Source organism: Macaca nemestrina, chromosome 1 (assembly GCF_043159975.1).
Source record: "Macaca nemestrina isolate mMacNem1 chromosome 1, mMacNem.hap1, whole genome shotgun sequence".
Classification (NCBI taxonomy): domain Eukaryota; kingdom Metazoa; phylum Chordata; class Mammalia; order Primates; family Cercopithecidae; genus Macaca; species Macaca nemestrina.
Genome location: NC_092125.1, coordinates 2,215,638 through 2,229,018, shown reverse-complemented (window position 1 = coordinate 2,229,018; position 13,381 = coordinate 2,215,638). Strand labels below are relative to the sequence as shown.

At 38.3% G+C, this 13,381-nt stretch overlaps 1 protein-coding gene across 5 annotated transcripts in view; it reads right to left on the bottom strand.

The window, feature by feature from the left end:
• Positions 1 to 13,381, bottom strand: part of LOC105474713 (AT-hook containing transcription factor 1) — a 100,319-nt gene that overhangs the window by 51,247 nt on the left and 35,691 nt on the right. For all 5 annotated transcript variants that reach the window (XM_011729540.3, XM_011729538.2, XM_011729534.3 and 2 more), the window contains exons 9-17: positions 12,590 to 12,722; positions 12,311 to 12,492; positions 11,748 to 11,809; positions 10,516 to 10,644; positions 7,607 to 7,697; positions 6,415 to 6,504; positions 3,178 to 3,318; positions 2,354 to 2,458; positions 1,370 to 1,463 (exon numbers count right to left, since the gene is read on the bottom strand). In XM_011729540.3, coding sequence (XP_011727842.2) covers positions 1,370 to 1,463; positions 2,354 to 2,458; positions 3,178 to 3,318; positions 6,415 to 6,504; positions 7,607 to 7,697; positions 10,516 to 10,644; positions 11,748 to 11,809; positions 12,311 to 12,492; positions 12,590 to 12,722 — 1,027 coding nt within the window. The remainder of the gene's footprint in view (positions 1 to 1,369; positions 1,464 to 2,353; positions 2,459 to 3,177; positions 3,319 to 6,414; positions 6,505 to 7,606; positions 7,698 to 10,515; positions 10,645 to 11,747; positions 11,810 to 12,310; positions 12,493 to 12,589; positions 12,723 to 13,381) is intronic.

Genomic DNA, 13,381 nt, shown 5'->3' with positions numbered 1-13,381 from the left:
AGAATTGGGAATTGGACCCCAGTTAGCATGATGAGAACTACAGACATCAAGGAGAGTTAGTCGGATAAGCCCTTAAGTTGCCTCCAGTTCAGTCATCAGCAAGCCAGTCAGTCAAGGTGAGGTCCCCAGGTGGTCCATCTAGCCAGTGACCATTCTATTTTTCACCATATTAAGCAAACTACCATAGAGTATAAAGCCCAGCATAGTGAAAATACTGAAGTTCAAAGACAGAAAGTTAAAGTTTCTGTTTCATCACTTGGGTTAGTCTTTTATCCTCAGTGATTCCTTTACTCAAATATCTATTACTGAGCGCCTATGATGTGACATGCAAATATTGTCCCTGTTTCCTCTTCTTTTCTCTTCTTTTTTTCCCTTATTTCCTTTTCTAATTGTGAATAGCGGCAGCACCTACTACTCTTTGAGGTTGTCCAACGAGTCAGGCACTGCACTAGATGCCCTGCACACATTATTTTATTTAGCTTTATACTGACTTCATAACTTATATAACAAATAGGATTAGAAAGCATAACAAAGCGCCAAGGATATACACTTAGGAAATAACAGATCTAGAATTGTAAAATATCCTAATCAATCTTCCAAGCTAATGCTCACTCTCCTAACTTGGTCATTCTAAAGCACTCGTTCCCACAATTGCCATGCATCAGAATTACAGCTGGCACAGATTTTTTTTTTTTTTTGAGACAGAGTCTCGCTCTGTCACCCAGGCTGGAGTGCAGTGGCCGGATCTCAGCTCACTGCAAGCTCCGCCTCCCGGGTTTACGCCATTCTCCTGCCTCAGCCTCCCGAGTAGCTGGGACTACAGGCGCCCGCCACCTCGCCCGGCTAGTTTTTTGTACTTTTTAGTAGAGACGGGGTTTCACCAGGTTAGCCAGGATGGTCTCGATCTCCTGCCCTCGTGATCCGCCCGTCTCAGCCTCCCAAAGTGCTGGGATTACAGGCTTGAGCCACCGCGCCCGGCGTAGCTGGCACAGATTTTAAAGTACTGATTCCCAGGTGATTCGGGTGTAAGAAACCTGGAATCAACGTTTGTGAATCATTGCTCTAATGTTACATGCTTTGTAATTTTGTCATTGCAACCTGAGGAAGACGACTAATTCCAGAAGTGCGGTCCAGACTCTAAACACCACTCTTTCTTTGTCTATTACCTTTGCTTCTTTATTTCAAAGGAACTAAGTAGGCCATTCGTGTACTCTTTTTTTAAAAAAGAGAGAAATAAAATAGTAATGGTAATAGCAAATTCTGACACTTTACTGAGAATTCTACCCATTCAATCACTTTGTCACACGCCGAACACTGTTCTGAGAAACTTTTCTTACAGATGTAATTTCTAAAATTGTTTTACTAGTACCTTGATAAACGCTCAAACTTCTGGCGACGACTGGTGTAGTAGTTCTGAATTACAGGGTAGTTGTAGCATAACCTTGACAACTGCACAGAATCATCTAGATTTTTAAGAGTTGGGAAAAAAGCTGGTAATATTTCCAAAATATCTCAACAATACATATTAATATTTTACTGTAATTTAATATTTACAGCAACCCCTGGTTAACCCACAGGGTGGTTATATTTAAGTAATAAAAGATTACTACATATCTTTTTATTTACAGATGCGCAAGTGAGAAAACGATCTGTCGTGAAAGTCTAACAACATGGATGGTGGCTTAAAACCCCGGAAACTGTTCTAAATAACTTTACTCCTTAGGCACAAATAATAATTTGAAAGCAAGACATGTTCACTACAAATCAAAATTTAAGAGGATTATGAAAAAATAAGATCAACAATTATGTACAGTGGCAGAGGCACTTCTAAATAAAATCTAACGGCTTCCTGGAAATGCAAGAAAGCGAAGGTTTTACAAGTTATATTCTAAACAAATATAGCACAAGTCAAATACCAAGAATTCTCTAATTCTTGGTACTGGCATAAATTACTAGATAAAAGGGGTTATTTAATTGAAGAAATATTAGTAACCATATTAAAAGGACCATTATCAGGAAACGGGAAAACTGAGTTATAGAAACTATAGTTCTATGGATCTAAATAACAGCTAGTAATACTGCTGAACTCATTTTCAGGAGCTGTGTTTTCTCAAATTTGTTTTCCTTCTAAATGTTATTCAATCCAATAAACATGTATGAGCACTGTGTGGCAGGCACAGGATGAAGATACAAAGTAAGGAAAATGTAAGAAAAGAAGGTAAGCATAAATTAAATTAAGGAGAAAATTAAGTGAGGTGGAAGAAAAGAAACCCAAAGCATTAGAATACAATAACAAAATTATAAAGATTCAGAATGTTTTAATTAATACTTATAGAGTAAGCAAATATTTTACCTATGCCTTCTGGTAAAAGCCCAGAATGAGAGAACCAAAGAACCACTTGTGCGTATTGACAGATGAGGTGGGAAACCACAAACTTATTGCTTAAGTCTATCAGTCCTGTAAAGAGAGTTAACATCAGTTGTTTACTCACAAAAAAAATCAAGATGCTCCACAGTTTTCAAACTTAATCACTTGGTAATTTACATATATATGTAAATATATATTTTACATACATGTATTTGTTCAAGATATATGTATCTCTCTTGAACTAATTCACCTTTGTATCTAGTTTACTTTGGTCCAAAATGATGTCAAGCAAATCTCCAAAATGCTAAAATAAGTAAGTCACTCCCTAAAATAGACATTTTAGGTAAATACACTTCCACTTCAGCTACACTTTCATTTAGCTAATTCTAGAACTCAAATTTACACATTACAAACTAGTATAGTATCACTAAGATAGATTGTTCAAAACAGGCCTGTAAATGAAATTGACTTGTTTTGGTTTTGAAATTGCAAAACAGAAAAAAATTATAATGACTTCTTTGAATAAAAAACATACATATGACTTAATTTGAAACTTTACTGCAAATACACTAAACTTAATAATCATTAACTTTAGAATTTCCCAAGCTTATTTAAGCATGGGCTTATGGCATAGCATGTCTAACAACATTCTGTAGCTTTTCACTGAAACAAAGAAACAAACAAAAACCCTAGCACGGAGAAATAATGTTCTCTTTACATAATGATCCATCTAAGACATGAGAAATGTATTCGTTTCTCTAAAAAGTAAAATTTAATAAAACAATCAATTGATAAAACAAAGAGGATACCTCTCTCAGTGATCTCTCGGGCTTCTGATGCAAAACAGCTCAAGACTATATTAAGATTGCTAAGAAGCAAATAACATTGCTGGATAGACTGTATAGTTTGTGGATCCATGAAATGACACGAACCATCAAATAATGGCACACCTGTCAAGAATAAAATACAAGATAAGTTTCCATACAGTAAATCTAAATAAATTAGAATCACAATGCAAAATTTCTCAAACTGCTATCACTCAAAAGAATTATTCTATTCATTATGAGATTTATAAAGACAAGCTAGACATGGCAAAACTTCCAAGGAACCTAAAAAGTGCTTTCAATATAAAACTAGCAAAAGCCAAGAATGAGAATATGAACTCAAATCATCTAGATCTAGAGCTTATCCTCACAACCAGTACACATCAAAAGACAGGGATTTACTTTAACGACCCATTTAGTTACATTAATATTTAATGTGTTATTGGTCTAGAAAACAACTGTCTTCATTCTAAAATCCTTCTTTAAATCAAATCAAATTCTAATTTGCTTTTTTTTTTTTTTTGAGACTGCGTCTCTCGCTCTGTCACCCAGGCTGGAGTACAGTGGTGCAATCTCAATCTCGGCTCACTGCAACCTCTCCCTCCCAGGTTCAAGCAATTCTCCTGCCTCAGGCTCCTGGGTAGCTGGGATTACAGGCATGTGCTACCACACCCGGCTAATTTTTGTATTTTTAGTAGAGACGAGGTTTCACCATGTTGGCCAGGCTGGCCTCGAACTCTTGAACTCAGGACCTCAGGTGATCCACCCGCCTCGGTCTCCCAAAGTCCTGAGATTACAGGCATGAGCCACTGTGCCCGACCTAATTTGCTTTACTTCTAATACTTTTTTTGAGATAGGGTCTTACTCTGTCACCTAGGTGGGAGTGCAATGGTACTATTATCACAGCTCACTGCACTCTCAAACTCCTGGGCTCAAGTGTTCCTCCAGGCTCAGGCTCCCAAGGAGCTGGGACTACAGGCATGTGCCACCATACCCAGCTAATTAAAAAAAGAATTTTTTTTTTTTGGCAGAGACAGGGGTCTTGCTATATTGCTCAGGCTGGTCTTGAACTCCTGGCCTCAAGCAACCCTCTCATCTTAGCCTCCTAAAGTGCTGGGATTACAGGCCTGAGCCACCACACCTAATCTCTAATACATTTAAAACACTTACTATGCTTTGTATTTTAATTATTCTTAGAGGTTTTTATTTTTTTTATTTTTTATTTTTTGAGACGGAGTCTCGCTCTGTTGCCCAGGCTGGAGTGCAGTGGCCGAATATCAGCTCACTGCAAGCTCCACCTCCTGGGTTTACGCCATTCTCCCGCCTCAGCCTCCCGAGTAGCTGGGACTATAGGCGCCTGCCACCTCGCCCGGCTATTTTTTTGTATTTTTTAGTAGAGACGGGGTTTCATCGTGTTAGCCAGGATGGTCTCGATCTCCTGACCTTGTGATCCTCCCGTCTCGGCCTCCCAAAGTGCTGGGATTACAGGCTTGAGCCACCGCGCCCGGCCGAGGTTTTTATTTTTTAAAAAACCCAACCTACCAGTAATAAAGCTCAAAGCAGCAACAGCTGAACTACCACGTTAAACTCCCAAACACTGCGCTATCCTCAAAGAATCAAAGCAGTCACACGATTTATGAATTGAGTTTCTTTTTACAAAACATAATGAGGTCTAACAAACATTTTTCTCTTTTAAAAAAAAGACATTTTTACTCTGATCCTAAACACCTGATAGTGTTCTTCCAGACCTCAATCACACTGATTACTGAAATACTTAAATTAATTCATGACAACAGTTTCATAAGTATAGCCTAAACACACTAGAAAGCTCCATGTCTTCCTAACAAACTTGATTGGTATAAAAATTCTCTACTAAGAATAACTTACATTGTGAAAAGCTATCTATAGTCAAATCATTTCAAAAGTCCATCTGTTTACTCATCATGACACAAGAGAAATGACTAAAACATTTACCTCTAAATAAACTTAAATTTTACTTGCACTTACGGTACAGCTGTATCTCTAACTACTAGTACTTTCAGCCTTGTATTTGCCCTAACTGGACATGATAGGTTTTTAATAGTCATGACATACCCCAAGACTCAATCAAAATGAACAAGAGACTAACAAAACTGTCAAGAAGGAAAATGATTTGCCACCACAATAATGACATCTGTCCATGGAGGACAACGGTGATGCACTTTTACCCTGCCACTCAACTTCATCATTTCTATCAATATGTTAAATAGAAAGTAAGTACAGAAACTTCTGAGCATTACCTAGCACATTCCCCTTACTCCATCACCAGTATATTTAGTAAATTAAACTCCTAAGACCAAAAAGACAAGTTATAATCCTAAAACCTCCTATTGTAGGCATATCAGCATGTTGCCAGTTTAATGACCTGCTGCAAAATCTTGATCAAAAATTACTTTTGGCTGGATGGAATGGCTCACGCCTTGTAATACCAATGCTTTGGAAGGCCCAGGCAGGAGGATCGCTTGAGGCCAGGAGTTCAAGACTGGCCTCGGCAATATAGTGAGACCATGTCTCTACAAAAAATACAACAATTAGCTGGGTGAAGCAGCATGTGCCTGTGGTCCAAGCTACTCAGGAGGCTGAGGCAGGACGACTACTTGGGCTCAAAAAGTCAAGGCTGCAGTGAGCCATGAACTCACCACTATACTACTGCCTGGGCAACAAGTGAGATCATGTCTCAAAAAAAAAAAAAATTACTTTTATCACTTTAATGTAAAAAGAAATAATTTTCTTTTGGGACATCTTCAAATTTTAAGAGTTTACAACTTTACAACTTCAGGCTGGGCGCAGTGGCTCACGCCTATAATCCCAGCACTTTGGGAGGCCAAGATGGGCGGGTCATGAGGTTAAGAAATCAAGACTATCCTGGCTAACATGGTGAAACCCCATCTCTACTAAAAATTACAAAAAAATTAGCAGGCGAGGTGGCGGGTGCCTGTAGTCCCAGCTACTCGGGAGGCTGAGGCAGGAGAATGGCGTGAACCTGGGAGGCGGAGCTTGCAGTGAGCCGAGATCGCGCCACCGCACTCCAGCCTGGGCGACAGAGCGAGACTCCGTCTCAAACAACAACCAAAATAAGAGTTTACAACTTCAAAATGATTAAAAATTATGTACTTCAGACATAAACCAAGGTTAGTATTTTAATATCAAATTCTGTCCTACATCTAGACTTCTAATACTTACATAGTCTGTCAAATTCCTCTTTTGTGAGAACCACTTTATTCCACGTCCATTCAAGAACAAAGCGCAAATTAGTAGCAGAATTTGGTTGTTCTTATTTGTAAATACAAAAGGGAAAAAATAAAGATTATTAATTACACACAGAATTCTAAATTGCTGGTGGGAAAACACGGCAGACAGCACCCTAACCGAGTGAACACCCAACACTGAATGGAGGCAGAATGGACCTTTTAGCGCATCACACCACAGAGCACATCACGTCGGGTAGCACTGCCACCGAAAATTAAAACCTGTCACTTAGTCATGAGGAGAGATGGCAGGCACAAACTTAAATGCAGCCTATAAAATAAGGCCTCATTTCTTTTTTTTTTTTTTTTTTTAAGTCAATTTTTTGAAAGACAAAGTGACAAAATGTACAAGATTAAGGGAAATTATAAAAACAACTACAAAGTATTCCAGATCTCTTTCCAAAAAACTAAATACAAAGCATGATTCTGAACCCTCTCTCCCCTCTAAACTGAAATAAAGGACATTACTAGGATTTCAATAAGGTCTCTAGATTTGATAAAAGTCTTAATTTTCTTGATTTTTTTAATGATCACAAAGTGGTTCTGTAAATGAGTATCCTTATTCTTAGAAGAAGCAATACCAAAATATTTATGGGCTAAAAAAGCATGATGGCTTATCATCAAATGGTTCAGAAAAAAAACGATTCTCAAATGGTTCTGAACAGATGTGTTCAGAAATGGTTCTGAACCATGTGTTTGGGGTGTGTGTGTGTATGCGTGTGAAAAGTAACAGTGATACACACAACAATTTGGATGAGTTCCTAGAGAATTTTGCTGAGTAAAAAAGGTAACCCCAAAAGGTTACATACTGCATAATTCCATTTATGAACATGTTTAAAATGACAAAATTCTTGCCAGGGGTTAAGGATGAGGCAGAAGGAAGGTGGGTATGGCTATAACAGGGCAACGTGAGGGATCCTGGTTGTGCTGACTATACTAAAGGTTTGTCAGATCATAGCACTGCGGGCAAATGTGCTAAAGGGGGTAGGATCTCTCTATTGCATCTTAACAACTGCATGTGGATCTACCATTATATCAAAATAAAAATAAGAAAAAAATACAACAAATAGCGAATTGCTAACTTTAAAAATACCAAACATTTTACTTGTTAAAAATCAGAATCTTACCTTCTGTTATCCATCTTTTGATATAACCAGTCAAAAGTCCCAGGGAACTAGTCTGAATTGCTGCTGACAATATAGCTTCTAACTGTTCTTCCTAAACCATGCATTATAGAAAGGAAAGAAAGAGGGTGTGAGATCACAGGCAAGTTCTGGTTCTGAATTTAAAAATTTTAAGGCTAAAAAAATCATTATGACCCATAAGAAGGGCTATAATCAAAAGACAGTAACAAGCATTGATAAGGATGTGTTAAAACTGGAACTCTCATATACTGCTGGCGGGAATGTAAAATGGAACAGCCACTTTGCAAAACAGTTTGGCAGCTTCTCAATATGCTAAACATAGACTTACCACATGACCCTCCAATTCCACACCTAGGTATATACCAAAAAGAAACAAAAATACACGCCCAAGCAAAAATTTCACATGAAGGTTCCCAGCACCACTATTAATAGCCATGAAGTGGAAACAACCCAAATGCCCATTAATTGTAGATAAAGAAATTATGGTCATAATTTGTATGCTCATACAACAGAATATTATACAGCCATATAAAAGGGGATGAAGTACTGACACTTGCTATAACACAGATGAACCTTGAAAACATGTTAAATGAAAGAAGACAGTCACAAAAGATTACATATTATTTGACCCATTTATATGAAATGTCTAGAACAGGCTGATCTACACAGAAAGTAGATTAGTCGTTACATAAAGCTGGGCAAGATGGGGCAGGCAGGAAGGTAAGGGAAAAAGAGTGACTGTTAATGGGCACAGAACTTTCTTTAGAAGTAATAAAAATGTCCTAAAATGGAATGTGATGACAGTTGCAGAATTCTGTGAATTAAAATCACTGAACTGTATACTTGAAATATGTGAACTGCATGGTATATGAAATATCTCAATAATGCTGATATTTTGAAAATCACTGAGTCTGGTTTAATATCAGAGGAATCTATTGATTTCATTCACTACAGGAGCAAATTAAAAGATGTTCAAGGCCGGGCGCGGTGGCTCAAGCCTGTAATCCCAGCACTTTGGGAGGCCGAGACGGGCGGATCACGAGGTCAGGAGATCGAGACCATCCTGGCGAACACGGTGAAACCCCGTCTCTACTAAAAAAAAAAAAAAAAACAAAAAACTAGCCGGGCGAGGTGGCGGGCGCCTGTAGTCCCAGCTACTCGGGAGGCTGAGGCAGGAGAATGGCGTAAACCCAGGAGGCGGAGCTTGCAGTGAGCTGAGATCTGGCCACTGCACTCCAGCCTGGGCGACAGAGCAAGACTCCGTCTCCAAAAAAAAAAAAAAAAAAAGATGTTCAAAAAGGAATCACATGAATGTAAGTTAAATAGGTACAGAGGGAATTACATGATAATGGTCCACAAAACTCAAGAAGGCATGATTCTAAATGGAGACTCACTGAAGCCATTTACATTAATACCAGAGACAAAACAAAAACGTCTGCTACTAACATTATTGTCCTATAGTTTATAGAAGTTCTACCACATTGCAATGAGAGAAGTCAGTAACTGGTCAGGCACAGTGGCTCACAGTGTAATTCCGGCACTTTGGGAGACTGAGGCGGGCAGATCACTTGAGGTCAGGAGTTCGAGACCAGCCTGGCCAACATGGTGAAACTTTGTCTCTACTAAAAATAAAAAATTAGCCGGGTGTGGAGGCGCACGCCTCTAGTTCCAGCTACTCAGGAAGCTGAGGCAGGATAATCACTTGAACCCAGGAGGTTGGAGGGTTACAGTGAGCCAAGATCGTGCCACTGCACTCCAATCCGGGCAACAGAACAAGCTGCTGTCTCAAAAAAAGAAAAAGGTAGTAACAAACAAACGAAAAAAGTCTATTATTTGCTGATGGTCGCATACCTTGAAAGTTAGGTAGATATCAAATAAATATAAAAAAATGAATTGCATTTTTCCATACAGCCACGTGTTGCTTAATGACGCGGATACATTGTTAAATGTTTCGTTAGGTGTGTTTCGCTGTTGTGCAATCATGGTTAAGAGTGTACTTACACAAAGTTAGATGGTGTAGTCTACCACGTATCAAGGCTATATATATTGCTCCTAAGCTACAAACCTGTACAGCATGTTACTGTGCTGAATACTGTAAGCATCTGTAACATAATGTGAAGTGTATGTGTATTTAAACATAGAAACGGTACGGTAAAAATACATTATTACAGGCTGGGCAAGGTGGTTCATGCCTGTAATTTCAGCACTTTGGGATGCCAAGGTGGGAGGATAATTTGAAGCCAGGTATTCAAGACCAGCTAGGCAACATAGCCAGACCCTGTCTCTACCAAAAAAAAAAAAAAAAAAAAAAAAAAAAGGCTAAGCATACTGGTGCCTGTCTGTAGTCCTAGCTACCTGGGGAGGCTGGGGTGGGAAGATCGCTTGCTTAGGCACAAGCGGTTGAGGCTACAGTGAACCATTAGGCACAAGCGGTTGAGGCTACAGTGAACCATTAGGCACAAGCGGTTGAGGCTACAGTGAACCATTAGGCACAAGCGGTTGAAGCTACAGTGAACCATTAGGCACAAGCGGTTGAGGCTACAGTGAACCATTAGGCACAAGCGGTTGAGGCTACAGTGAACCATTAGGCACAAGCGGTTGAGGCTACAGTGAACCATGCCACTGCATTTGGCCTGATGCAGCCATGAGGTGCTTCCTGTCCTATATCCTTCTATACAGCTAAGTCAACCTGCTGCCAAGTTATGGCCTATTGGGTATTAGGAGTAGGAATTTTAAGCCAAACCTAAGACCACAACTGCTGATCACCCACAGTCAGTATTACACTACTTCACCTATTTTTGCAGAAATTACCTAATACATTTTTATTGTAATAGAAAGCTAATAACGTGATCCAACCGAAAGAAAACAGTAAGAGTCAAAAATCATCTCACTTGGCTTAAACTGGAAGGCTGAATATCAACAAATCTTGGGGAAAGAAGGCCAGCTACAAGACATCGATTATAACCATCAGGAATGACTTCATTGAGTGATGGCCCTGATTTCTTTAAAAAAGTCAAAGTCTGTAACAGATAAATTAGTAAGGCATCAATCAATACTCAATTTGAATCATCAAATTTAAGATTAATAAATTACACTTAAAATTTAAGTAAAATTTAAAGATAGCAAATGGAAATTATGAAAGACTGTATTTCCTTGCAAGAAACAGTTTATAGGTTCTTAAGCTTAACCAATGCTTGCCAGTTTTGAATAATACAAAATATATATAAGCAAAAGGTAGCTTATATATTTTTATGAACTGTATAACCCTGCTGTCTTCTCTAAAGCTGACAGGTTTGGTGACATCTTGACAAAACTCACACACACACACACACAGAAAAACTCTGGCAGTCTATTCCTCTTTATCGAATGTGAAAGAGATTTGACATGAAGTATAAATATGGCATCCATCCACATCTGGTCGATTCTCAATGAAAAGGTATGCCACATCATGCTCCCCTAGAAAAGTATTTTTCAGGCCGGGCACAGTGGCTCACGCTTATAATCCCAACACTTTGGGAGGCCGAGGCAGGCGGATCACCTGAGGTCAGGAGTTTCAGACCAGCCTGGCCAACATGGTGAAACCCCATCTCCACTAAAAATACAAAATATTAGCCAAGCGTGCTGGCGGGCACCTGTAATCCCAGCTACTCAGGTGGCGGAGGCAGGAGAATCGCTTGAACCTGGGTTGCAGAGGTTGCAATGAGCCGAGATGGCGCCACTGCACTCCAGCCTGTGCAACAAGAGCGAAACTCCGTCTCAAAAAGAGAAAAGTGTTTTTCAAAATTCTTTTTTTTCCCCTGTGCCAGGCACTATACCACTGTGCTAGGTACCTTCTTTGCATTACTTCATTTCCTCATAAGCTTTCGGAGGAGACAGAAAGCTTGAGGTTCAAGTAACTAGCGTCTACATACATTAGTTGCTAAAAATATTCAATACGTCTTCTGGCAGGTTGTCATTGGTAACTGATACTACTAGTTGCTAATCTCATAAACCTAGCAGAAGCCACCATTTAAGCCAAAACAACTGTCAATATCACTAACACTAAATCAAACTTAAATCCATAAATCAACTATATTCCAAGATCTGATTCGGTTCAATTAAGAAATCACTAATTGTTACCTACCTCCTTCTGAAAGCCAGTACAAGTTAAATGAACAACTCCTGAGTTTAACAAACAAGTGGCATCTATAAAAAAGATTTAAAAAATTACCCACTTACATATATTTAAAATGGCATTAATAGAACAAAATTTATCCAAATAACAGACTGCAAGGCATCAAATTATTACATATAATAAATCTTTAAATAAACTTTTCTAGGTATTTTCACCCTAAGAATAGATAACAAACCTATTACACAGCAAAACAACAAGAAAAAAGCAAAAAACAAAACTCAAAAAACTCCGAGCACAGCTGAGAAACACAGCAAAAAAATAAAAACTACTATAAAATGCAGATGTGAAATAGTTAATATCTTTCCTAGCAGGTTCAAAATAAGTCATAATTCCTTTATAAAACAAAAATACTAAATTTCTCGTGTGCATATATTAATTTCCTAAGTTATCCATATGTTAACTAACCGTGAGATATAAACGGATAACACCAAATGAATAAACTACACAACACAGACATTTACATACTTTTGTGCATTACTTTTCTTAAGAGGTAATGTTAAGGAAATACATACCAAAATTATAAGTACTTGGGTTAAAAAACTGCTCAGGAGGTGGATATGAAGGAGGGACTCCTCTATTTAAACTTCTCTCATGTACTAATATATCCAAGATGCCATGTGGAGAAGTTCTACTTACAACAGACTCCAAAGACCACAGTGCAAAATAAGAGCAATTATGTAGGTATTCTCCTGACCTAAAAGAAAATTTAAAACATTACTAAGTCATTAATCAGCTACATATACAAACACAAAGAGAAAGGAGAGAGAAAGAAAAAAGAGAAAGAATCATACCTTAACGAATCTGGCATTTGTGCATGATACCAACGATTTATATCGAAAAGCCCCAAATATATAGAAGGCTTTCCCTGTCCATATATATTCACCTGCCAGGTAAAGACTGAAACACTAGTGTCAGGAGATAGAGCTGAAAAAAAAAAAGATAATTTTTAAAAACAGAATAAAGAATCTCAAAGTAAAATTACCTCAACAGAATTATAGCGAGATCTTCTTATGGCAAGATCTTAAGAGGTTTAACTCCTATTAAGAGGTTTAACTCATATTCCCCTTGATTCATTAAAACGCATATATATCATTTGTATGTAAGACCAGATTCATTCACTTGCATTTTGACTGTTTCTCAATTTTAAGGCCTTATTAAAAAGTACTCACTTATTGGAAGTTATATCCTTGCTTGTTTTCAGTTAATACTTGAGCAACGTTGAGGTATTAGAGGCACAAAGTAGAAAATGATTTGAATGAACAGTCTCTTTCCCAAGAATGATACAGAGCTAGTAGTAGAGAAGTTAATTCACTACCTAAAATGGATGCCTTTGGGCATTAAGGCTTTATTATGATGAATCTTAGTTGAGAGGGACTTATCAAGTTACATGGTAAAGGGGGAAAAAGAAAAGTGCTTGGATGGTGCCTGTGGAATGGAAAGACAGAAATAGAGTAAGGGACATCAACAGGAGGAGAAGGAAGTAAAAATCTGAAACACTACTATAAGGAAACAGAAAGAATGAGGAATAAGAGAGAGCATGGCCAGGTGCAGTGGTTCACGCTTGTAATCCCAGCACCTTGGAA